This window comes from Heterodontus francisci, chromosome 16 (genome assembly GCF_036365525.1).
Source record: "Heterodontus francisci isolate sHetFra1 chromosome 16, sHetFra1.hap1, whole genome shotgun sequence".
NCBI lineage: Eukaryota > Metazoa > Chordata > Chondrichthyes > Heterodontiformes > Heterodontidae > Heterodontus > Heterodontus francisci.
Window position 1 is genome coordinate 71,422,824 of NC_090386.1, and position 25,947 is coordinate 71,448,770.

The window sequence follows — 25,947 nt, forward strand, 5'->3', positions numbered from 1 at the left end:
TATCTTCAACACAGAAGTCCTCGAGGCGGCCAACATCCCCAGCATATACACCCTACTGAGCCGGCGGCGCTTGAGATGGCTTGGCCATGTGAGCCGCATGGAAGATGGCAGGATCCCCAAGGACACATTGTACAGTGAGCTCGTCACTGGTATCAGACCCACCGGCCGTCCATGCCTCCGCTTTAAAGATGTCTGCAAACGCGACATGAAGTCCTGTGACATTGATCACAAGTTGTGGGAGTCAGTTGCCAGTGATCGCCAGAGCTGATGGGCAGCCATAAAGGCGGGGCTAAAGTGTGGCGAGTCGAAGAGACTTAGCAGTTGGCAGGAAAAAAGACAGAAGCGCAAGGGGAGAGCCAACTGTGTAACAGCCCCGACAACAATTTTATCTGCAGCACCTGTGGAAGAGTCTGTCACTCTCGAATTGGCCTTTATAGCCACTCCAGGTGCTGCTTCCCAAACCACTGACCACCTCCAGGCGCTTACCCATTGTCTCTCGAAACAAGGAGGCCAAAGAAAGAAAGAAAGGTGTTCCTATGCGCTTCCGAAGAAGGGTCACTGACCCGAAACGTTAACTCTGCTTCTCTTTCCACAGATGCTGCCAGACCTGCTGAGTGATTCCAGCATTTCTTGTTTTTGTTCCTATGCGCTTGTTGCCCTTGTTCTTCTAGACGGCAGAGGCTGCAGGTTTGGAAGGTGCTGGTGGTGGAGGGGTTGCCAATCAGTGGATAATTTATATTTCCTGTTTTTTACTTCTTGGTTTGCAGTCTGCGTGACTGTGTGAGGATTTTTCAATCTGATTGTTTGAAGAGCCTCTCTGCTGTGTGACCTGCCCATAGACATCACAGATCCTCTGTAGCGGGCGCCACACCTGGTCAGACGCAGGATTAACAGAAATCTCTGCTAACAAGCCTGCAAAAAGTCTCTGGGCAATGATACAGGAGGAGAATGGTGAAAGCCGTTCCTTCACCCCACAGAGCAAAATCTGGGCCAATATATACCACACAGAAATGCCTATGCTGTTTTCATATTGGTGCCATTTTGACAGATTCTGGTAAAGTAACATTCCTAATTCATCTGTTGATGTTTATACTTCTACATTTATCTGCTTTATCCTGCCATAATACTAGATTATTTTGTGGATGAAGCTGCTGCTGGGATAAAGGAACCAAATTTAGCCATGTCAAGGTAAAGACCCCAGTTGGGAGAACTCATACCCCTGGAATCCAAATTTCTGTGGCTCTAGAAGAAAAACTGCTATAGTTGCACACAGGACACATTACAGACAGGCAGACAGATACACAGGCAGACACCAACTTCTGTAGAACTTACTGTCAATTCTTACTGTCCTTATGCTAATTTAGAATAAGCACCTCTGCCAGAATGCTTATCCTTCCTAGAAGAAGATAACAATTCCCTTTTTACCCTCTGGTCTTCAAGCTTTACTATTTTTCTCGAGTGTGTTTCTGAACATACAATCATTAATTAATGCCAGCTGGTCAAACTGGTGTTGCTCAAGGTAGCCAGGGATCTGGAGTACTGTAAACTGTGATATTAAACTGCCAATGTAAAAACAAATTTAATCTGTAATTTAATGGCTACTTGCTGAGGAATGCTTCTTTAGATTGGCAACTGTTTGTAATTCCCTGGCCCTTCCCTTTGGAGGCCTGATTATCAAGGTCAGAAAAATGACAGGAAACGACAAGCTTTTATTCATTATTTTTACACACTTCAGTACTTTGAAGCGTGACAGACATGCACTATATGCAACAGGGGAGGCCTAGTCTGTCATGTCCTCCCGGCCTCAACTGGTAGTCAGACTTTTGTCAGTTTACAGCTAGGCTCCCACTCTACCACAGCAGGAGGAAAACTCGCAAAGCCAGTGATGGTTCTAACTGGAGGGGGAGGGGGACATAGGAACAATGAACAGACATTGTTCTGATACAACAGTTGTTGTTGATAATATGTTTGCTTCTCACTTGTGTAGCAGCAAGTTTGAGTCCCAGGGCGTTTTGTAACTCGCACCCACCAGTTGCACAAGATTACTTTTAAAAATTTTCAGTGGGGACTCTGGGTGGGGCGCCCCGCGAAACGCAGCGTCTCACCTCAGAGGAAGAAAAACCAGATGCCCGTCTCACCCTCCAGCAAGCACGCTTCCTGTTGGCTGAAGAAGGAGCTGCACCGGCGACAGTAGTCATGAAGAAGTTGGAGGCTCCCTCTTCCCTGTCCTCCTGTCTGAAAGAGGAGGCATGTAGGCGAGACGCCTAAAGACAGAAATAAATAAAAGGGAGGTGGAGGATAAATGGACAAAAGAAGGTGCAATTACCCTTGTTTGAATTGGAAACTGATTTTATCACATTACTGCTCCTTTTACACTTTTATTTGACAGGTTGTTTTTATTAAATTTGACAAGGTTTACAAAATGTTAAAGGCGCTAATCATGAGAGGGAATTGGTTTCTTACATATTTAATTACTGATTCTAAGAAGATAATTTCACAACATCAAACTGATTTTATTTTTTAAAAATGACTAATAGGCCTGACTGCAGTGCTTTAATTTTGGGTTCCTGGACAGTTTTACCTGCTTTTATATGCCCTACTAATTCTGCTGGCTCCAAATTCTAAGGTCTTATATTGCTGGCAACAACTGCTTCTGGAAGTTCAATAAGTTTACTTTGGGGTTGCATTGGTGACATGAGACTTATGGCACTAGTATGACGGTTACTTCAACATCAAACTTTGGATCAGTCCAATTTCAGTCTTAACTGACATTTATATTTTGAACCTCTCCACAGGACAAGATCAAAATTTGTGTAGCTGGGTCAAGCATGAGCGAAGAGAGACGAATGCATCTGCTGGTGGCTTGGTGTTTAGAGACTTGGAAGGGGCAGGATCCATAGATATTTGGGAGCCTATACTCTGAGTCTTCTGCCAGAAACACCATCTTTTCCACTGCTGCACAACTGATGAAAATTAATAGGAAGTTGGAATGTGTTTTCCATTAATATAATCGGTGCCCTGGCCTCAGTGAGACAGAACAAGACTGGAGTCTTTTTAAAATTCAAACTTTGGTGTGCAGGATTTTTTTTTGGCCTTAACACAAAGGTATCAAAAGAAATGGAAAATTCCATCACCCCATAATCAGCAGCAATAACCCAAAGCCACCTGCACGAAAGATGGTAGAGGAAACAATGATAGTACCATCAGGCAAAATCTTTACAAAACTCAGCAGCAAGCTTACGGTGAGCCATAAAACCCACTAGCTAATGTTTTGAATATAGAAGATAAAAGAGATTTTCTTTTAACATTCTTTAAAGTTTATTACAATAACCTGATGATCCCAGGTCATGATTGAAATGATTGCTGCTTGATTAACAACAAGCTCATCAAATTGAGAATATGGCAAAAAGGGCAATGTATTAAAACAATAGAAAACCTGATGCACTCATTATAGTTATGTAAACTCCACGGAGAAAAAGAGAATTTTATTTTTAAATTCCAATGAAAAGGGTTAATTACTTTACATAACATTATCTCATACTTTATTTGAATTTTAATTACGTTTTAAACTCCTTAAGAATAAAAATGAAATGAACAGATCATAGGTAAAATTTAATAATTAACCAATTAGAATGGCAGCTAATAAATCCAAATTAAAAATTATTTGATTATAAATCTAAATGTGATAAAATATCATGGACAATGAATATTTTCAGATCAAGAGCACATCATACCTTAGAATAGTGCATTTCTGTGGCACCTTGCAAGTTACATTATGCATTTTGTCAAAAGAATGTTTGTTATTCTGGGATCATGAATATCAAACAGAAGCAATAACGGAAATAATACCAACACACAATTGTTAATTGTCCCTTAAGGCTCAGGTTGTACAAACTGTATTGAAACAATATTCAACGAAGATCACAATAAATCAAATATTGCTGGTTGACGTTTCCTTCTCATCATTTTTTCAGTGGTGGAAATACCTACATAACTCATTCGTATCTGTGCTTATGAGTTAAGAATCTCCCAACATGCAAGAGAAGAAAAGAAATGCACAGCAAACAGCCCAACAGCCTGGATTTGTATAGCATGATTAGCACATTGATACAGGACTGACCTGAGACATGGTTGCATAGGTCACCATTCTTTAGGTTGCCTTGTGCTGATGGTTATAATGGGCTGGGTTACTTCCCTATGGCACTCTGGCTTTTAAATAACTCAATTCCCAATCTGCCAGCTCCCGAGTCCCAATCTGTTGTTCCTGGCCACCAGAGTCCCAATCTACCAACACGTGGCCAAATGACAATCTCCGACCTGCCTTCCCTTTTTGTGCTGCCCAATCAAGGCCTGATTAGTCGTCTCCTCATAGTCTGTTGCTGTGAAATGTAACAGCAGTTGCCTGGACTGTAGATTTTAGTAGTAAACTGTAATGTTCTGCCCCAAAAAGTTGTGGGTGTTTGGACAATTGGAACTTTCATGACTGAGATCGATAGATTTTTGTGAAACTGGTGCATTCTCCATGGCAATGCCTCTACCAATCAAAGTCCACTTGTCAACCAATCAGCACTCTCTTCTCATATAGTACAGATTTGTTGCTTCCCTTACACTGGTATTCTTGTGAATTGTCCTGATGAGTGCAAGATGAAAAGCTTCGACAAAATGGCTCTGTTTTCAGCAATACTCAAAAGAATTTTAGTGATTTTTTTCCCCAAATAAAATGCTTATTCAAAAATAACCCCAGTAGTAAATAGAGAACTAGAATGCATACGCCTAAATCTCCTCTTCTTTTTGAAATAAAAGTTTTACAAAACACTAATAAGATTCTACTTAGAAGCTTTTATTTGAAATAAAGTTATTTTCATTTATTTTTTAAAAATACTTTGATGAGAAATTCCCAGTTGTTGATAGGGAACTGAATGTGTACTTTTCATAGACAATGGACAGAACCACAAAACACAATTCACAAAACATCAATAAAATTTTGGAAAATTCTCGAACTCAAGTAATAAAAAGAGAACTTGAATCTGTACCATGGCCTCCCCACCTTGCTCAAAACGTCCACTGCCTTTCCTTGCACAGTTGGCAAGTTGCTCACCTGTTAAATTTCATCTATCGTCACTCAACTCTACCAAATACTTGCAGGTTGATAGGTAAATTGGCCATTATAAATTGCCCCTAGTATAGGTAGGTGGTAGGGGAATTGAGGGAAGTTGGGGATGGGGTAGGAATATGGGATTAATGTAGGATTAGTATAAATGGGTGGTTGATGGTCGGCACAGACTCGGTGGGCCGAAGGGCCTGTTTCAGTGCTGTATCTCTAAATAAATAAATAAATAGCAAAACTTTGAATGCTACATGCTTTTCCTGGTCTCTAAGGGGCACTGTACCTGACATTATATGATAAATTATGTTACACACATCACGCAGTCAAAAAAGAGCATTGCATCCTGTATACAACTCGTATTATTAGTACCAGGCTTTTATTCTCACTAAGTCGCCAATGCACCTTCCCTACTGAATTTGAATTTAAGTTTTTTTTTTATTTCATTCATGGGATGTGGGCATTGCTGGCTAGGATAACATTGTTGCCCATCCCTAATTGCCCTTGAGAAGGTGGTGATGAGCCGCCTTCTTGAACCGCTGCAGTCCATGTGGGGTATGTACACCCACAGTACTGTTAGGAAGGGAGTTCCAGGATTTTGACCCAGCGACAGTGAAGGGACGACAATATAGTTCCAAGTCAGGATGGTATGTGACTTGGAGGGGAACTTGCAGGTGGTGCTTTTCCCATGCATTTGCTACCCTTGTCCTTCTAGTTGGTAGAGATTGCAGGTTTGGAAGGTGCTGTCTAAGGAGCCTTGGTGCATTGCTGCAGTGCATCTTGTAGATGGTACACACTGCTGCCACAGTGCGTCGGTGGTGGAGGAAGTGAATGTTTGTAGATGGGGTGCCAATCAAGCGGCTGCTTTGTCCTGGATGGTGTCGAGCTTCTTGAGTGTTGTTGGAGCTGCACCCATCCAGGCAAGTGGAGAGTATTCCATCACACACCTGACTTGTGCCTTGTAGATGGTGGACAGGCTTTGGGGAGTCAGGAGGTGAGTTACTCGCCGCAGGATTGTATAGATGGTTTTCACGGAGTCTCTGCAAGCAGGTGAAACAGCCACCAATCAGCTAATGAAAAATGCATTATTATATGAGAGTAGCCTCCCTTTACTTCCACATTTTGTCTTTAGTTTCACTAACTGCAGGAAACTACATCAGTGACAGAATGATGTTTTCTGTGATATCCTTCATTTCTTCCTGGCCTCTTTGCTGCAGTTCTCTGGATTAGTAGGATCAGGGCTCATTATCGGAAGTCAAGTTCATTCTACCACTGCGTGGATGGAGTGCTTTGCCATAATGATAACATGATTTCTAATTTCTAATTGTACTGTCATCAAGTATATTGCATCTGTTTTTCATTTCTGCAATAAGATACCATATGCAATAGATCATTTCCAACTCTGAGTGCAGGCAGCCAATTTTCTGCCAGATCCTTGCCAATGCTCTGTTGAAACAGATACATAGAGGGGGGTGCATTTTGTGAGCCCGCCACCAGTCCCAGAATGCGACGTGGACGGCCAGTCCATCGTGATCACGCCACAGGTGGCCATTTTACATAGTAGATGGCCCCCCTCCAATCACGAGGAGGGGGGTGGAAGGCAAGACGATCATCACGTCGTCAGATGACCCAAAGCAGGTGCTGGCGCCATATTTAAAGGCCTGCCAGCACTTCAATCACTCGTGTCTTTTCAGAATGACTGCCTTCCACAGTGTCGTTTGCTGGCCTAGGACCCCTTCAGCTGCCACTTCCTGCCCCAGAACCCCTGCATCAGACCGATAGGCAAGGAAGCTGAAACAGAGCCTGCATCGACCATGGCAGAAGGCAGACATAGAGTGGCCCCATGACTAACCGATGCTTCCCTGGAGATTCTCCTCCAGGTTGCAAGGGAAAGGTGGGAGCTCCTCTTCCCCAGTGATGGCAAGAAGAGGTCCTTCAGCCTCACCAAACAAGCCTGGACAGAGATCGCAGAGGAGGTCAGCAGCCATGGGGACACCCCCTGGACATGGGTCCAGTGCAGGAAGAGAGTCAACGACCTCATTTGTTCTGCCAAGATGAATGCTCTATACCTCCTTTTGAGGGTTTGCATGAGGCTACGCAGTAGGAAGTGGGACATGCATAGGGGCGCACCACAAAAGTGTTGGCATTGGGGTTAAGTATCACCTCCTCCTGACAGATGCAGGTCTGCATCTTGGCCACAGGCCACCCTCTTTCACAGTTCACCCCCATTAACTCCCTGACATTATGCGACAAATATGTTACACACATCACGCAGTCAAACAAGAGCATTGCATCCTGTATACATCTTGAATTATTAGTAACCAGGCTTTTATTCTCACTAAGTCGCCAATGCACCTTCCCAACTGAATTTGAATGTAAATGTATAAATGGTTTTCACTGAGTCTCTGCAAGCAGGTGAAACACCCATCAATAAGCTAATGAAAAATGCATTATTATATGAGAGCAGCCTCCCTTAATTTCCACATTTTGTCTTTAGTTTCACTAACTACAGGAAACTACATCAGTGACTCCCCTGAGAGCTGACGGGAGGATGAGCTAAATGGGAAAGCCCAGTAAGAGATGAGGAGCTGTCATATTGAAGTCTTAGCAAAGTATGACTATCTCCCGTTTTCCACCTACAGGACAAGAGAGCACACAACATGAGGGAGACATCACGGATCCCCGACATTAGGCCTCTCTGCACAGCAGAAAAGGAGGCACTCAAACTGGTGGCGACCTAAGGCATCTGCTCCATAGTGGAGTATCCACACAAGAGAGTGAGGATTGACTTCCATCAACATACAGTTCAACAGTGGAGGCCCACATCATGCATGGTTGACATGACTAGACCTGTTCATCCTAACCCACACATATGTGTTCTCTCATACAGGTCAGCGTCCGCAAGAGACTCCAGTGGAAGGAGGACAAAATTCCACCTGTGAGAGGATCAACAGTCAGTGGATGCACCGTCCCATGACTCTCCTGCACCTTCCACCAGCGCAGATACTTTCAGCTCGGTGGGTTTGCCTTAGGCTGTAGAATCAGGGTCACAAGCTGGTGAAAGCACCGCAGACTCGCCCAAGTAGCTGGCTGAGGCTGAGACAGCCGAGGCCTCTGGTGTTGACAGGACCTGGCATGCTGGAGTTGCAGAGAGGGGTAAGGCAACATCTGGCAGAGATGCCAAAGGCCATGCTCAGCCTTGAACGGACGATGGAGGAGTCGTTCCATGCCCCGAGTGCTGCCTAACCCAGGGTTGCAAGCACATGGCTTTCTCCATCGAGAGGTTGGTGACCCTGGTACAGAGTCAGATTCCACAGATGAGTGCTTGGCCATGAGCTCAACGCAGCAATGGCAAGGTGAGAGTAGGATGAGGAGCCTGGAGACTTCTTTTGCTTCTCGTCCTTCTCAGGTGAGCAGGGAGGTTCAAGTGAGCCTTGAAAGGGAGGAGGAGAGGCTGACCTCCACATCTGGGGCACACCTCAGGGCACTCCGAGCATGGACAACGGCTCCTCAGCTCCTTTGTGAGTCCAGCTCCAGCAGCCGCGACACGTAAGGAAAGTCCTGTATCTGTGCAGGAAACCCTCATGCAGCCAGGGCCCTCCAAACCTCAGGCACGCGTAGGACACCGGCTGAAATCATCTCAGGCCTGACCAGCAGCCTGCCTCCAGTTCAGCTGCTGTCACAGGGATCATACCATGTAGGAGCATTTGCAAACCTATCAAGAAAATCTAGCCACACTTGGGGACTCATAGGTGTAGAACATTTGCAATTTATTGATTAATTAAAAGTTATTTTGTTACAATCATTAACGATCATTGTCTCAAAGCATTTTTCCATGATGCCTTAATTGTGAACTGCTGACTTCTCCCTTCCCCCTTAGTGCAATGCCAATGTACCCATAGCCCTCATTAATATATGTTCTCCCATGGGCACTAATGAGCACTGCAGCTGGTCAAAAGTCAGGGAACACAGTCCTAAAGGCCATATCTGCTAGACTGGGTATGCGGCAGGTGTTGAGGGAACCAATAAGAGGGGAAAACATACTTGACCTCATTCTCACCAATCTGCCTGCCGCAGATGCATCTGTCCATGATAGTATTGGTAGGAGTGACCACCGCACAGTTGTTGTGGAGACTAAGTCCCGCCTTCACATTGAGGATACTCTCCTTCGTGTTGTGTGGCACTACCGCCGTGCTAAATGGGATAGATTTCGAACAGATCTAGCAATGCAAAACTGGGCATCCATGAGGCGCTACAGGGCCATCAGCAGCAGCAGAATTGTACTCAACCACAATCTGTAACCTCATAGCCCGGCATATCGCCTACTCTACCATTACCATCAAGCCAGGAGACCAACCCTGGTTCAATGAAGAGTGCAGGAGGGCATGCCAGGAGCAGCACCAGGCATACCTCAAAATGAAGTGTCAACCTGCTGAAGCTACGACAGAGGACTATCTGCGTGCCAAACTGCATAAGCAGCATGTGATAGACAGAGCTAAGCAATCCCATAACCAACGGATCAGATCTAAGCTCTGCAGTCCTGCCACATCCAGCCATGAATGGTGGTGGACAATATCCACATCCTCAATGATGGGGGAGCCCAACACATCAGTGCAAAAGACAAGGCAGAAGCATTTGCAATAATCTTCAGCCAGAAGTGCCGAGTTGATGATCCATCTCGGCCTCCTCCTGAAGTCCCCAGCATCACAGATGCCAGACTTCAGCCAATTCGATTCACTCCGCGTGACATCAAGAAACGACTGAAGGCACTGGATACTGCAAAGGCTATGGGTCCTGACAATATTCTGGCAATAGTACTGAGGTCCTGTGCTCCAGAACTTGCCGCGCCCCTAGCCAAGCTGTTTCAGAACAGCTACAACACTGGCATCTATCCTGCAATGTGGAAAATTGCCCAGGTATGTCCTGTACACAAAAAGCAGGACAAGTCCAACCCGGCCAATTACTGCCCCATCAGCCTGCTCTCAATCATCAGTAAAGTGATGGAAGGGGTCATCAACTGTGCCATCAAGCGGCACTTGCTTAGCAATAATCTGCTCAGTGACGCTCAGTTTGGGTTCCGCCAGGGCCACTCATCTCCTGACCTCATTACAGCCTTGGTTCAAACATGGACAAAAGAGCTGAACACAAGAGGTGAGGTGACTGCCCTTGACATCAAGGCAGCATTTGACCGAGTATGGCATCAAGAAGCTCTAGCAAAACTAAGTCAATGGGAATCAGGGGGAAAACCTTCCGCTGGTTGGAGTCATACCTCGCGCAAAGTAAGATAGTTGTGGTTGTTGGAAGTCAATCATCTGAACTCCAGGACATCACTGCAGGAGTTCCTCAGGTTAGTGTCCTAGGCCCAACCATCTTCAGCTGCTTCATCAATGACCTTCCTTCAATCATAAGGTCAGAAGTAGGGATGTTCGCTGATGATTGCACAATGTTCAGCACCATTCGCGACTCCTCAGATACTGATGCAGTCCGTGTAGAAATGCAGCAAGACTCGGACAATATCCAGGCTTGGGCTGATAAGTGGCAAGTAACATTTGTGCCACATAAGTGCCAGGCAATGACCATCTCCAACTAGAGAGAATCTAACCATCTCCCCTTGACATTCAATGGCATTACCATCGCTGAATCCCCCACTATCAACATCCTTGGGGCTACCATTGACCAGAAACTGAACTGGAGTAGCCATATAAATACCGTGGCTACAAGGGCTGGTCAGAGGCTAGGACTCCTGCGGCGAGTAACTCACCTCCTGACTCTCCAAAGCCTGTCCACCATCTACAAGGCACAAGTCAGGAGTGTGATGGAATACTCTCCACTTGCCTGGATGGGTGCAGCTCCAACAACACTCAAGAAGCTCGACACCATCCAGGACAAATCAAACCGCTTGATTAGCACCCCATCTACAAACATTCACTCCCTCCACCACCGATGCACTGTGGCAGCAGTGTGTACCATCTACAAAATGCACTGCAGCAACACACCAAGACTCCTTAGGCAGCACCTTCCAAACCCGCGACCTCTACCAACTAGAAGGACAAGGGCAGCAGACACATGGGAACACCGCCACCTGCAAGTTCCCCTCCAAGTTATGCACCATCCTGACTTGGAACTATATCGCCGTTCCTTCATTGTCGCTGGGTCAAAATCCTGGAACTCCCTTCCTAACAGCACTGTGGGTGTACCTACCCCACATGGACTGCAGCGGTTTAAGAAGGCAGCTCACCACCACCTTCTCAAGGGCAATGAGGGATGGGCAATAAATGCTGGCCTGGCCAGCGAAGCCCACATCCCGCGAAGCCCACATCCCATGAATGAATTTTAAAAAAACAAATAGAAAGGTGGCGACAGACCGCATGCGCTGAGGTGAGTCTTTGTTGGAGTCACTGCGAGTGGACATCAGGGTGTCTGGAAGCGGGTGATTATGAGGATGTATCTTGCCTCATTGGCACGTCGCTCAATCTGCCTGGCCACCGGTGCAAAGTTGTCACCATCTGGTGCTGCATGCTCCTCTCCCTCCTCATTGGTGGAGGGGTGTTGCTCAGGCATCTCAGTGTCTTGTAAGGCCTCCCCGCTCTGTAGGGCTAGATTGTGCAGAGCACTGCAGACCACCATGAGACAAGATACTCACTGGGGCATACTGCAGAGCTCCAGCGGATCAATTGAGACAGCGGAATCTCATCTTCAGCAGCCCAATAGGCCTGCGCGATGGTCACTCGGGTGAATCCTTGGCAATTGTTGTACCTCTCCTTCGCTGTATTGCAAATGTTCCCCACAGGCATAAGAAGCCAAGTCTTCAATGGGTAGCCCTTGTTCCCGAGAATCTAGAGAAGGCAAGCAGGAGGCCTAAAAATCTGTGGCATCTGGGACTATGTCTGTAGGCATCATGACTGCTTCCCGAAAAACGGGCACACACTTGCAGGAAACGCTTTCGGTGATTGCAGACCAGCTGAATGTCGATTGAATGGAAGCCCTTCCTGTTGATGAAGGCAGCTGGCTGGTCCATTGGAGCCTTGATGGCCACATGTGTACAATTTATCACACCTTGCACTCAGGGAAATTCAGTGATTGCCCCAAACACGATGGCCCTCTCGGCCTACTGTCAGTGTCAGTCTAGCAGCGCACATAGCCCTCTTGAACAGGGTATTAGTCACCTCTTCGATGCAGCGGTGGGCTGGTTCCTGGGAGACTCCACACATGCCCTGGTGGATCCCTGGAAAGAGCCAGAAGTGTAGAAGTTAGGTGCCACTGTGACCTTCAGGGCCACTGGCATAGGATGACCCCCAGATCCCACAGGTCTCAACCCATCCTCCAGCAGGGCGCATAAGTCGGTGACGGCCTCCCTAGAGAGCTGCAGTCTTCATTGACAATGGCGCTTGGAGGTAGCTGATCCGAGTCCAGAACACTCTCTGGTGCATGTGGGCCCATCTTGCCATGCAGGCCGCTGCTGCTCTCATCCTGGAGCTTCACTGACAGGTGCAGCAGCCTGTTGGCCCTGCATCCGTTGGAGGTGCTGCATCAAGCCACGGGAGTCCAAAAAGACAGGGTGTAGGAGACCCATGCCAGGTGACCTGTGGGCCTTCAGAGCACTGTTGATGCAGAAACGCCCTTGCCTTGGCAGCTGATCTTTTGACAATTCTCTTGGCGGAGTCCCCAAAGCCCAACCTTGTAGATAGCCAACTCTCTCTTCCAGCTGTATGAGCAACCAAACATACCACACAGCAGTTTGCTAACCCATTTCAGGATCCCCAAACCTGTCTCCGACATCCCAAGCCCCCTTGCAGAGCTACTGAGACTCCGAGCCACCTTGCATTGCCACCGAGACCCCGAGCCCGTTTGCAGAACTACCAAGACCCCGAGTCCCCTTGCAAAGTCCCTGACACCCCAAGCCCCCTTGTAGAGCGCACAGGAACACAGTGCAAAAATGCCCTGCTAACCCCCCTCTTCAGCTATGCAGCAGCCTCTCTGTCAAGGCACTGAAGCCTCTCACTTCAGTGCCGCCAGGTTTTAATGGTCATAAACCTGAAGGTGCGTGAGTGCCGCCCGCTGTTCACTAAATCAGGAGCCAACCACTAAATTGCAAACAATGAGATGCAAATACATTATAAACAACCTTTCAGCAATTTAAGATAGCTTCCTGTTGCGTAGGGGCAGCATTGCCATTTTGGCAATTTCCGCGCTGACAAAATCTGGAACTGACGTCATGACGCCAGAATTCCGGGCGGACGGTTCCATCACGATTCTCCGTCCCCCCACGCCACCATACCCGCATTAAACAGCAGCATTAAATTCTGCCCAAGGTGTGCAAGAAATTTTTTTAAAAAGCTTACCTTGTTGGGCATCTTCTGGCCCCACCTCCTGTTCCTAGAAGGCTTGGCCTAGTGGGGAAGGAACAAAAACTGATGTGCATAGGCTTGGGGGTAATAATGCAGTCAGGCCCTGATGATGTCATCAGAACCCGATCTGCAAGGATCTTGCCTGCCTCAGGCAGGTGTCCTTGGACTCTGCAATTTGAAACAGCAGTCAGGAGGTTTGGGGGGGGGGGGGGGGAGGGGAGAGGAGGCCAGTGGGTAAAGCTGCCACTTCATTTTAAACTGTCCTCCCCGTTTAGTTCCTGCCAGGTTGCGGGGATTGTGGAAAGGGGTTAAAATTCCCCCAAAATGTCAAGTTATTCAAAATAAGAATTATTTTGTGACTTTTAAAATTATTTTAAATAAATGCTTTTATTCATCAATGGATAACTTCCAATTTCAGATCAATTTCTATTTTGAAAAGATATTAAGTACAAAGATAGTATTTGCTAGAATGATCAAAATTAAATTTCTGTCATGTACAAGCTTTAGGGACTACACATCATTTTCAAATCAAAATAGAAAGCAACCATCTCTAGATAAACTCGGTATGTCTCGGTTGGCATTGTTAGCAGTAAAATCATTAATACCCAGCTACTTCTGATCTGGGCTTACAGCTATCTAAAGTCTGAACCCTCTCCCCAGACAGTCTGTGGTTCAGTGTCTCACACAGTAAGTTCACCATCACATCTGTGACTGCAGGTAACCTAGAGGGGGCGACGCCAGCTGCATTAGGTGTGTGTTAAGACTAACAATATAAAAGGAAGTATCCCCTTGTCAGACAAGGATGTATTTTAAATACACATTGCAAAAAAATTATAAAGCTTTTAAAATAATATATATTCCAACAGGAATTGCCCCATTGAATATATATTCATGTTGCAAGATGCAAATACATTGTTATTATATTACTCCAGTTTTGTAAATAGCCTGTCTAATAGGACATGCTGAAATCCAAATTTACTTTGAATGCCTCTCACCAGTTCAATGCCATTTTTTTTCATTCGCCTGCAGGACTTGAGGTAAGTGCGAATGCGCTTCCGAGCTCGCTCCTGAAATTCAGGGAACTGTCGGCTGCAAGACTCAATGATAGCTTGAATCTTTTCTTTGGGCTGTTTTGAAATGGGAACCATTCGGTCAAGATTTTCATCAACAAACAGCCTCACAAACATCTGTTGGAAAAAGAACATTAAAAAAAGTCATAAATATTATTAAATATTATTAAAACTAATTTTTTTCCTGTTTTGGCTGTGGTGGGCATGCTGAGGAGGTTCTATTGTCAAATGATTCACACCACACTAAATCAGCTTCTGAAGCTATTTTAGAAGTCCTGTCCAGAATAAATATTGGGTTGTAGCTGCTACTGAGGTGAAATTTGCTACTGTGCAACAGTAGCACACGACTGAGTTCATATATCCATATGAAATCTTACATCAGTATTCTCCTGGAGCCACAAATCCAACTTTTTTTTAACAAAAAGATTGCACGTGGATAGTTTAAAAAAAAACTGCTTAAAACCTCCAATCTAGCCCTTAGTTCTGATGTGCCCTGTGATATTTTCTTGCATTAAAGGTACCTTATTAATGTTGCTATTCCATCCCATTTCTAAATGTGCACATTTTCAAAGTTGTACTTTGCTTTACTGATCCCACCGACTGCTTTCTCTATTTTAGTTTCATCACTGGGTTGAAGATACAATAACAGTGGGCAACTCCATGTCACTTCATTTGGAACCAGGGATTATATTTTTAAAGGACAGGTATCTTTTTGAAGAAAAATGTATTTCCGTGAACATGGCTGTCCCATTTTCTATCAGATACCTTGTTGTTTCAATCAGTAAGATATAACTTTCTGTCCTTTATCTCCGAACATAGATAAGTTACTTGAAGACCATGGTGCTAATAAGGTGAAACCAAATGATAGTCGAGATCAGGCAGGAACTGACTAGGCTGTTTTCTTGCGCTGTTTTGAACAGAAATTCCTTGCTAAAGACAGGGAAAATGCAAAATGCAGCTAAAATTGTGTGGAGGTGGAAGTACAGAGACATGCAGATGAAACAAGTTAAAAAATTCATTGTGTAAAATACTTCTCGCATATTGGCACTAATTTTAAATATTGGTTTGATGTCAACCCAAATCATTTAAGAGGGTGATAGAAATAAGTATTGCTGTAAACTGACGCTAAGTTTAGATCTAGACAATGATAATAATTAAAATTAATAGTTTAAATAAGGTGCCAACTAGATTCTAAAACAGGGAATAGAGTTTGTTTTAAAACCAAAGATGGACACCTGAGACCTGTTGCTTGCACTTCCTGCGCCATGAGGGAACTTCAGGACACTTCATGTGGCTTGGGGGAACCACATGTGTAGGAAGTGTTTCCAGTTGCTTCAGCTTGAGCTCAGGATTTCCGAGCTTGTGGGGCAGCTGCAGTCGCTCCGAAGCATCAGGGAGCATGAGAGCTTCCTGGATCGTACATTCCAGGAGGTGGTCATCCCACCGGCAGTGAGAGTTCAGGATAGTAGATGGGTGGCCATCTGGAATTGTAGAAATAGGCAGGAGGTGCAGGAGTATTTGGGGGTGGGGTGCCACTGTCAAACTGATACCCAGCTTTGGAGACTGCTGGGCTGGGAATGATGACACATTGAAGGAGTGCAGTTCAGTCCATGGCACCAATGGTCAAGGGACTGCACTGGAGGGAAAAGGAGAAATGCAGTCATTATAGGAAATCCCATAGTTAGGGGGACAGACAGGCGTTTCTATAACCACCATCATGAGTCCCACATGGTGTGTTACCTCCCCGGGAGGATTAATGCGTGGCTTGAGGCATGGTACAGGAGAGATGGCTGCAGACCCTTGGGGCAATGGGACCACTTCTGGGACAGGAGACACCTATTAAAAAGAAATGGGTTGCACCTCAACAGGAATGGGATCAATGTCCTTGTGGGGAGGGTCACTAGTGTGGTTGGGGAGAGTTTAAACTCAATTGGCAGGAGGATGGGCACCAGCATATAGAAGTAGAAAAAAGGAATAAGATTCACAATGTGAGAGTGTTAGTACTAGAGAAGGGAATAGTGCCATATTAGATAGGAGCAGACAAAGAAGGACTTCTCGCAATACAAAGACAGGTTTACAATGTGTGCATATAAACGCACAAACTGTGGTGAATAAGATTAGCGAGCTACAAGCACATATAGCCATGGGGAAATATGATGTAGTGGCAATAACGGAAATGTGGCTTAAAAATGGTGAGGATTGGGTGCTTAATATTCATGGATACAAAGTGTTCAGAAAAATAGGGAAGGAAAAAAGGGAGGTGGGGGGCACAGTACTGATCAGGGAAGATATTGTGGTGTTGGAAAGAGCGGATGTTCTTGAAGGGGGCAAGGACAGAATCCATTTGGTTAGAGTTGAGAAGCAAAAAGAGGATGATCACGTTTCTGCGGGGAATTCTATAGGCCTCCAACTAGTAAGAGAGAGATAGAGGAGCAAATCTGCAGGAAAATCATAGAGCTGTGCATGAAATATAGAGTGGGGATACTGAGGTACTTTAATGACCCAAATATCAGAGAAAGTTTACGGAACAGAAAGAGGCCACTTGGCTTCTCGATTGGGATAGTATTAGAGTAAAGGGTAAGGAGGGGGAGAAATTTCTGAAATGTGTTCAGGAAAACTTCTTTGACCAGTATGTTCTCGATCCAACTCGAAAGGAGGCATTGCTGGATCTGGTGCTGGGAAATGAGATGGGCCAAGTGGACCAAGTGTTTATGGGGGAATACGTGGGTAAGAGTGAACATCGTATCATAAGGTTTAGACTAATAATGGAGAAGAGCAAGGAACAATCTAAAGTAGAACGTCGAAATTGGAAGAGGGCTAACTTCAATGGGATGAGAGGGGATCTAGCCAGGGTAAAATGGAACTAACGACAGACAGGAAAAACTGTAACAGAACAATGGGTGATCTTTAAGATGTTTCAGGTACAAGCCAGGTACATTGCAACAAGGGTGAAAGGTAAGGGAACCAAAGCCAGGGCTCCTTGGATGACAAGGAAGATAGAGAAAATGATCAAACATAAAAAAGGGTATATGATGCATGTCAGGTGGATTCTTCAAGGGAGAACCAGGTCAAATACAATTGAGTAGAGAGGTGAAGAGGAAAATAAAACTGGCAAAGAGAGAATAGAAGAATAGAATGGCAAACAACATAAAAGAGAGCCCCAAATTTTTTTCCCAGCATGTAAATGGTAAGTGGGTAGTAAGAGGCTGGGTGGGGGCCATTAGGGACAAAGAGGGTGATATATAAATAGGGGTGCAAGGCAACTCTAGAATACTTAATGAGCACTTTGTATCGGTGTTTACTAAGAAAAAGGATGCTGACGAAATAGCAGTAGAAACGGAGATGGTGGAGGTAATGGACGGGGTGAAAATTGAGAGGCTAGAGGTACTGGAAAGACCAGCTACGCTTAGAATCATAGAATGGTTACAGCACAGGCGACTAATCGGCCTGTCGTGTCTGTGCCAGCTCTCTCCAAGAGAAATTCATCTAGTCCCACTCCCTGCCTTTTCCCAGTAGCCCTGCAGATTTTTTCTCTTCAGATAATTATCCAGTTCTCTTTTGAGGACCGCAATTGAATCTGCCTCCACTACACTCTCAGACAGTGCACAGTGAGTGGTAATGACCTGGAACTTGCTGCCCACAAGGATGGTAGAAGTGGAGACAATCAATAATTTCAAAAGGAAATTGGATTGACACTTGAATGAAATAAACTTGCAGGGCTACAGGGATAGAGAGGGGGGAGTGGGGAAGAGTGGATAGCTCCGTGGAGTGCCGGCATGAACTTGATGGGCCCGAACGGCCTCCTTCTGCACTGTAAATGCTATCCTGACTCTAAGTCACAAACTATGTGCTGGATTTGAAGAAACAAATGGTGGCCCATACATGTGGGTCGCACGCTGCAGAGCCGTCGCGATCTACCGCGCGGTAGCTCATTTAAAAACTTTGGTTGGCCAACACCCTTGCCCCCAAAATCATGTGGAGTGGAGGGACTGTCCAAAGTTGGCAATGGTGTCAGCTGCCTATGCGCAGGTGCTGGCGCCATTTTTAAAAGGCAGCCCGCCCTGCCGGTTAATTTAAATTTTTAAAGAAACACTTCCCAAAATGTACCAAATGAAAAATTCTAACGCCCCTTTTCCACCCCCTGAATAACAATTAAATTAAGTATTTGCCCTTCCCCCCAAAATGCTTACCTTACAAATATGACCTTTACCCCCAAAACTGTACAAAGTTTAAAGTTCACCCCTTCCCACCATCCCCTACACTCATGACGGGTATTTGACTCTGCCCCCCCACCCCAAAAATCTTAACTACCCCCACTCCGCACCAGTATCATGCCTGTTTTCTCCAGACGGGGAGGTGAAGGCGCAAGAGTGCGGTCTGCCGCACTGAAGAATGCGGCGTGCCCGTAAGATCCCAAGTAAGTTTATTTAAATGTATTCATTGTGCTGCTTTAAATATGCAAAGCCAAGTCCCGTCGCCTAGCGACGGAGGTGGGGGGGGGGGGGGGGGGGGCAGGGGTGCAACCAAGGAGCCTCGCCGTCACCGTGAAGATTGGGCCTGGCCCTCCCAGCATCGGACTCTGTGGTTGGCCTCTCCCGGAGCAATCTTCTGGCCCCCCGCATCACAGAGTACGGCGTCGGATGCCTGGTAAAATCCAGCCCTCTATGTATAAAAAATTTAGTTTAAACAGCAAATTTTTGTACAAAGTTTGGTGTACTTTAATTTATTTGCTTGCTTAATGTAATTCATGTTTTACATAATATTATTTTTGTAAATATTGACATAAATATGTTTATATTCTAGCTCTGCAAAGAAAGTAAATCAAACTATTTTAAGAGAATTATTTGTTTGTTCTCATGTGTATTAATACTGTAGGTCTCTTAGAAAGTTAACCACTAAAGTCCTTTAATTCATAAAGTCCCCGATTACAGAATGTACCTTTTCATTTCTGTTTACCTTGAGGGTAAGACTCCCTCCAGCTTTTCCCTTTTCCTTGGTCTTTTTGAGCCACACACTGGCTGACTGTGAGTTGGGCACCAGTCAACTATCAGTGCCGATCTGAACTAGCCATTAAGGGATGACTGTCCCTTAGGTTTTCACTGCTCCATGAAGGGAAGATCCAGAGTTTCTGCAGTGGTATAGCAGGGATTTAAATCCCAGCAATATGGGAGATAAATCTAGCTTTGCAAATGTCTGTTTAAACTTTTAAAAAAAATATTTGAAGACTTTATAATTTTAACAACCATATGCATTCAGTTGCTTTTTTTCCTCAAGTTTTTATTCAAAGTTTTTTTTTTACGTTAGGCTTAAAGTTGAAGGCCCAAACTACTCTGGAATCTTTGTAGAAACGACAATAGTGTACACTCTAAAACCGTTTTGCAGCAAAGCATACAAGTTGCTCTAAACACTTGTGAATAATATATAGCCTATCCTTATAATGGGCGTCAAAATCTCATTGTGGAGCTTTGTGAAAATACATCCAGCAATTAGCAAGACAAGCAGCAGAGAAATCTTCTGGTCCAGCAGTTACAGTGAAAGTGGTTGACATGGCCTTCACAAAAGGTCATCAACCTGAAACATTAACTCTGTTTCTCTCTCCACAGATTCTGCCTGACTCGCTGAATATTTCCAGCATTTTCTGTTTTTATTATAGAAGATTCTTGAGCAGTTTTGAGGCTCTTTCTGGCCTATTTTTTTTTTCTCCTGGCACTAAGGTTTTCATGAGCCTTACTGCCAATTCTTTTAGATTTATGTATTTTTGGCCAAAGAACTATTAATGGCAACAATGGATATCCCATTGGGAAATCTCGATCTGAGATGCTTGGAAGTAAAACAGGAAGTCCAATAGAAGGATGCAAGGATTGCACAAGAGGTTGTTTATGCCTCCACCTGGTACTCACACACCCACATCTGTAGTCAAAGGCAACCATATCTCAATTTGGCAGGCAATGAGTGCACGTGCAGGCTCAAATGCTCAAGTCAGGTTGTGATAGCAGGCTCATAGGTGTGTGAAGGTCTGACTCACCTTTAAGCTGGACTATTCTTCAGAAGTATCCCAATAACAGCATGCCATGCTTTACATGGTGTCGCATGAAGACAAGCATGGCAGGATGATTATCAGCCAACCCGCCAAGATGCCTTTAACTATATTTGCAGTCATTGTGGCACCTAATGGTGGGGAAGTGTCTTCATGCTGTGTTATGTACTGCATGGACACCTGCTAGCTATGTGCCTTATAAGGCTGGCACAGACAGTGACAGGACCACTCAGCTGCAGCCTTAAGCTGGCACTTGGGGTTTTCCTTTTCTTCATTTCTATTTGTCATTTTTCATGCCCTACCGCTTCAGCCTTGGTATAGGCTACTAATGGGTTGATATGCCATTTCAGACTTTCAGAATTGTTCTCTTCCCATTCCTTTAAAATTCACCTGCATTAAATTTTCTATTCCACCACTAATGTGCTCTTTGCATTTGTCCGATATGAACCTAGATATGTTACTGATGATGCAACAATTGCCTCGGAAGGGTTTAAACTAGTGTGGCAGGGGGGTGGGAACCAGAGCAGTAGGACAGCAAGTGAAATAAATGAGGGGGAACTAATAAATAAGGCCAGTAAGACTAAGAGGAAGAGCAGGCAGGGAGATGTTGCGGAGCACAGCGGGACTGGTGGTCTGAAGTGCATTTGTTTCAATGCGAGAAGTATAACAGGTAAGGCAGATGAATTTAGAACTTGGATTAGTACTTGGAACTATGATGTTGTTGCTATTACAGAAACTTGGTTGAGGGAAGGACAGGATTGGCAGCTAAATGTTCCGGGATTTAGAAGCTTCAGGCGGGATAGAGGGGGATGTAAAAGGGGTGGGGGAGTTGCATTACTGGTTAAGGAGAATATCACAGCTGTACTGCGGAAGGACACTTCGGAGGGGTCATGCAGCGAGGCAATATGGGTGGAGCTCAGGAATAGGAAGGGTGCAGTCACGATGTTGGGGGTTTTCTACAGGCCTCCCAACAGCCAGTGGGAGGCAGAGGAGCAGATATGTAGACAGATTTTGGAAAGATGTAAAGGTAACAGGGTTGTAGTGGTCGGTGATTTTAACTTCCCCAATATTGACTGGGACTCACTTAGTGCGAGGGGCTTGGATGGGGCAGAATTTGTAAGGAGCATCCAGGAGGGCTTCTTGAAACAATATGTAGATGGTCCAACCAGGGATGGGGCCGTACTGGACCTGGTATTGGGGAATGAGCCCGGCCAGGTGGTCGAAGTTTCAGTAGGGGGGCATTTCGGGAACAGTGACCATAATTCCGTAAGTTTCAAGGTACTTGTGGATAAGGATAAGAGTAGTCCTCAGGTGAAGGTGCTAAATTGGGGGAAGGCTATTTATAACAATATTCGGCAGGAACTGAAGAATTTAGATTGGGGGCGGCTGTTTGAGGGTAAATCAACATCTGACATGTGGAAGTCTTTCAAACGTCAGTTGATTAGAATCCAGGACCAGCATGTTCCTGTGAGGAAGAAGGATAAGTTTGGCAAGTTTCAGGAACCTTGGATAACGCGGGATATTGTGAGCCTCGTCAAAAAGAAAAAGGAAGCATTCATAAGAGCTGGAAGGCTAGGAACAGACGAATCCCTTGAGGAATATAAAGACAGTAGGAAGGAACTTAAGCAAGGAGTCAGGAGGGCTAAAAGGGATCATGACAAGTCATTGGCAAACAGGATTAAGGAAAATCCCAAGGCTTTTTATACGTATATAAAGAGTAAGAGGGTAACCAGGGAAAGGGTTGGCCCACTCAAGAACAGAGAAGGGAATCTATGTGTGGAGCCAGAGGAAATGGGCGAGGTACGAAATGAGTACTTTGCATCAGTATTCACCAGGAGAAGGACTTGGTGGATGATGAGCCGAGGGAAGGGAGCGTAGATAGTCTCAGTCATCTCATTATCAAAAAGGAGGAGGTGCTGGGTGTCTTGCAAAGCATTAAGGTAGATAAGTCCCCAGGGCCTGATGGGATCTACCCCAGAATACTGAGGGAGGCAAGGGAAGAAATTGCTGGGGCCTTCACAGAAATCTTTGCATCCTCATTGGCTACAGGTGAGGTCCCAGAGGACTGGAGAATAGCCAATGTTGTTCCTTTGCTTATGAAGGGTAGCAAGGATAATCCAGGAAATTATAGGCCGGTGAGCCTTACGTCAGTGGTAGGGAAACTATTAAAGAGGATTCTTCGGGACAGGATTTACTCCCATTTGGAAACAAATGGACTTATTAGCGAGAAGCAGCATGGTTTTGTGAAGGGGAGGTCGTGTCTCACTAATTTGATTGAGTTTTTTGAGGAAGTGACGAAGATGATTGATGAAGGAAGGGCAGTGGATGTTATCTATATGGACTTCAGTAAAGCCTTTGACAAGGTCCCTCATGGCAGACTGGTGCAAAAGGTGAAGTCACACGGGATCAGAGGTGAGCTGGCAAGATGGATACAGAACTGGCTCTGTCATAGAAGACAGAGGGTAGCAGTGGAAGGGTGCTTTTCTGAATGGAGGGATGTGACTAGTGGTGTTCCGTAGGGATCAGTGCTGGGACCTTTGCTGTTTGTAGTATATATAAATGATTTGGAAGAAAATGTAGCTGGTCTGATTAGTAAGTTTGCGGACGACACAAAGGTTGGTGGAGTTGCGGATAGTGATGAGGATTGTCAGAGGATACAGCAGGATATAGATCGGTTGGAGACTTGGGCGGAGAAATGGCAGATGGAATTTAATCCGCACAAATGTGAGGTAATGCATTTTGGAAGGTCTAATGTAGGTGGGAAGTATACAGTAAATGGCAGAACCCTTAGGAGTATTGATCGGCAGAGAGATCTGGGCGTACAGGTCCACAGGTCACTGAAATTGGCAACGCAGGTGGATAAGGTAGTCAAGAAGGCATATGGCATGCTTGCCTTCATCGGTTGGGGCATAGAGTATAAAAATTGCCAAGTCATGCTGCAGCTGTACAGAACTTTAGTTAGGCCACACTTCGAATATTGCGTGCAATTCTGGTGGCCACACTACCAGAAGGACGTGGAGGCTTTGGAGAGGGTACAGAGGAGGTTTACCAGGATGTTGCCTGGTCTGGAGGGCATTAGCTATGAGGAGAGGTTGGATAAACTTGGATTGTTTTCACTGTAACGACGGAGGTGGAGGGGCAACATGATAGAGGTTTACAAAGTTATGAGCGGCATGGACAGAGTGGATAGTCAGAAGCTTTTTCCCAGGGTGGAAGAGTCAGTTACTGGGGTACATAGGTTTAAGGTGAGAGGGGCAAAGGTTAGAGGGGATGTGCGAGGCAAGTTCTTTACACAGAGAGTGGTGAGTGCCTGGAACTTGCTGCCGGGGGGTGGTGGAAGCAGGTACGATAGCGACGTTTAAGAGGCATCTTGACAAATACATGAATAGGATGAGAATAGAGGGATATGGGCCCCGGAAGTGCAGAAGGTTTTAGTTTAGGCAGGCATCAAGATCGGCGCAGGCTTGGAGGGCCGAATGGCCTGTTCCTGTGCTGTACTGTTCTTTGTTCTTTGTTTAACTGATGCAAGAAATATAAGTACTATTAGCACCAATTCTTAACCTTTTAGACATGATTTGCAGCAGTGCAGCAACTTCAATAATCTCTCTAGGTTATCTTAAAATCAGAAATAAAACAGTCGGAAAAACTGTTTCTTTCTCTCTCCTATAAAATTGTTCAGTTGTGATTTTTTGTCCCATACAAAATGTGGCATCTGGAGTGTGACGAACACTCTCAAAACGTCATATGAACAGATATATTTATAGGTGCTCCTTCCACTATGGGCTATACACTAGTTGTGATGTGCAATTTGGAAAAGTGCAGGGCGAATGCTCAATATACATACATCCTTCAAGGAAAAACATTAAAGAAGGTGGAGAAGGAAAGAGATCTGGGTGTCCTAGCGCATCATGTGCAATGCTGTTTAACAATAGCTGGAGCAAATAGGTTTTGGGGGTGCATTTATAGGACAAGTGACTATAAGACAAAGCTTACTATTCTGCCCTTGTACAAGACCTTGATCAGGCCTCAGTTGGATTACTGTGTCCAGTTTTGGTCTCCTCACATGGTGGGTGCTATTGAGGCTCTGGAAAGGGTACAGAGAAGTGCTACAAGATTAACTTCCAGATTAAAGCATATGAAACGTTAACTCTGCTTCTCTCTCCACAGATGCTGCCAGAGCTGCTGAGTATTTCCAGCATGTCTTTATTTCAGATTTCCAGCATCTGCAGTATTTTGCTTTTATATTAATTATCAAGATAGGCTAAAAGAGTTGGGACTCTACACTTTAGAGAAGCATAGGCTGGAATTTTATCCTTGGCGGACGGGAGCCGTCCACCAACTGAAAGTCGGTGGTGAACCCACCTCCGCTTGGCCTGGGGATCCAGAACGCATTTTTCGATCCCCAGGCCTTGAATTAGTCTAAGGCGGGACTTCCACCTCATTGAGGCAGGAGGTCATGCCTAATGGAGCTGCTGGCCAACCAGCAGACCTGCAGTTCTCTGTCCCGGCAGTGCCACTCGCAACGGTAGCCACTGCTGGGACTGCAACCCAGCCATCGGAAGGATGATGTCGGGGAGCCCCAGAACAAAGGTACGTTTTTGGGGCCTCACTGGAGGTGATCAGTCAGGCCACGGCGAGGCAAGCATGGTCAATTGGGGGGACAGGGGTGGGGGCGTGTTGGGGGTGTTTGAGGCAGCGGGGGCAGCCCTCCGCTCTCCCCCCACCGCCCACCCCCCAGGCCGTCAGAAGGCCACCTGCTTTTGTCAGACGGTTTCTCTCGGGCCTGGGCCAACCGACTGGCCACCGGTAAAATCACTGTGGCAGCGGCAGAGGCCCTTAAGTGGCCGTTAACCGGCCACTTAAGGGCCTTGATTAGCTGGGGTGGACGCCCCGTTTTTCGCCACCACCGCCCCACGTAAAATGGTGGCGGAGGCGGCAGCGTGTCGGGAAGGGCCCCCCGAACCTCCCGCTCCATTTTATGACCCCAACCCCGTCACCATCCTGCTCTTTTTGGGGGAGGGGGGCATAAAATTCCAGCCATAGACTTGGGGGTGATCTGATTAAGGTTTATAAGATGATGATGAGAATAGATTGTTTTTGAGTTGACAATTAGTTCCAATTAAATAGGTTAGGGAGGAACAGGGGTTATAATTTTAAAATGTATAAGACCAGACCTAGGTTCGATGTCAGGAGGTAGTTCTTTTTCAATAGAATAGTCAACTTCTGGAACAGGCTGTTGGCTGGTGCAATGTGCTCTGATTTATTGAATTCCTTCAAGTTAGAGCTGGACCTGTTTCTGGCTGGGGCTGTGATCATCTCTTACAAAAGGCAGGTATGAAAAGGAATTATCAGATTAATCTCCTGGAATAGTTTTAATCAGCATGGATG

The 25,947-nt window shown here is 45.5% G+C and overlaps 1 protein-coding gene across 2 annotated transcripts in view; it reads right to left on the reverse strand.

Moving 5' to 3' along the window:
* nol4lb (nucleolar protein 4-like b) overlaps window positions 1-25,947 on the reverse strand; it is a 372,518-nt gene that overhangs the window by 63,300 nt on the left and 283,271 nt on the right. The window contains exons 8-9 of one of the 2 annotated variants that reach the window (XM_068048368.1): window positions 14,448-14,639; window positions 2,106-2,264 (exon numbers count right to left, since the gene is read on the reverse strand). In XM_068048368.1, coding sequence (XP_067904469.1) covers window positions 2,106-2,264; window positions 14,448-14,639 — 351 coding nt within the window. The remainder of the gene's footprint in view (window positions 1-2,105; window positions 2,265-14,447; window positions 14,640-25,947) is intronic. The other variant, XM_068048369.1, reaches the window with a different exon arrangement.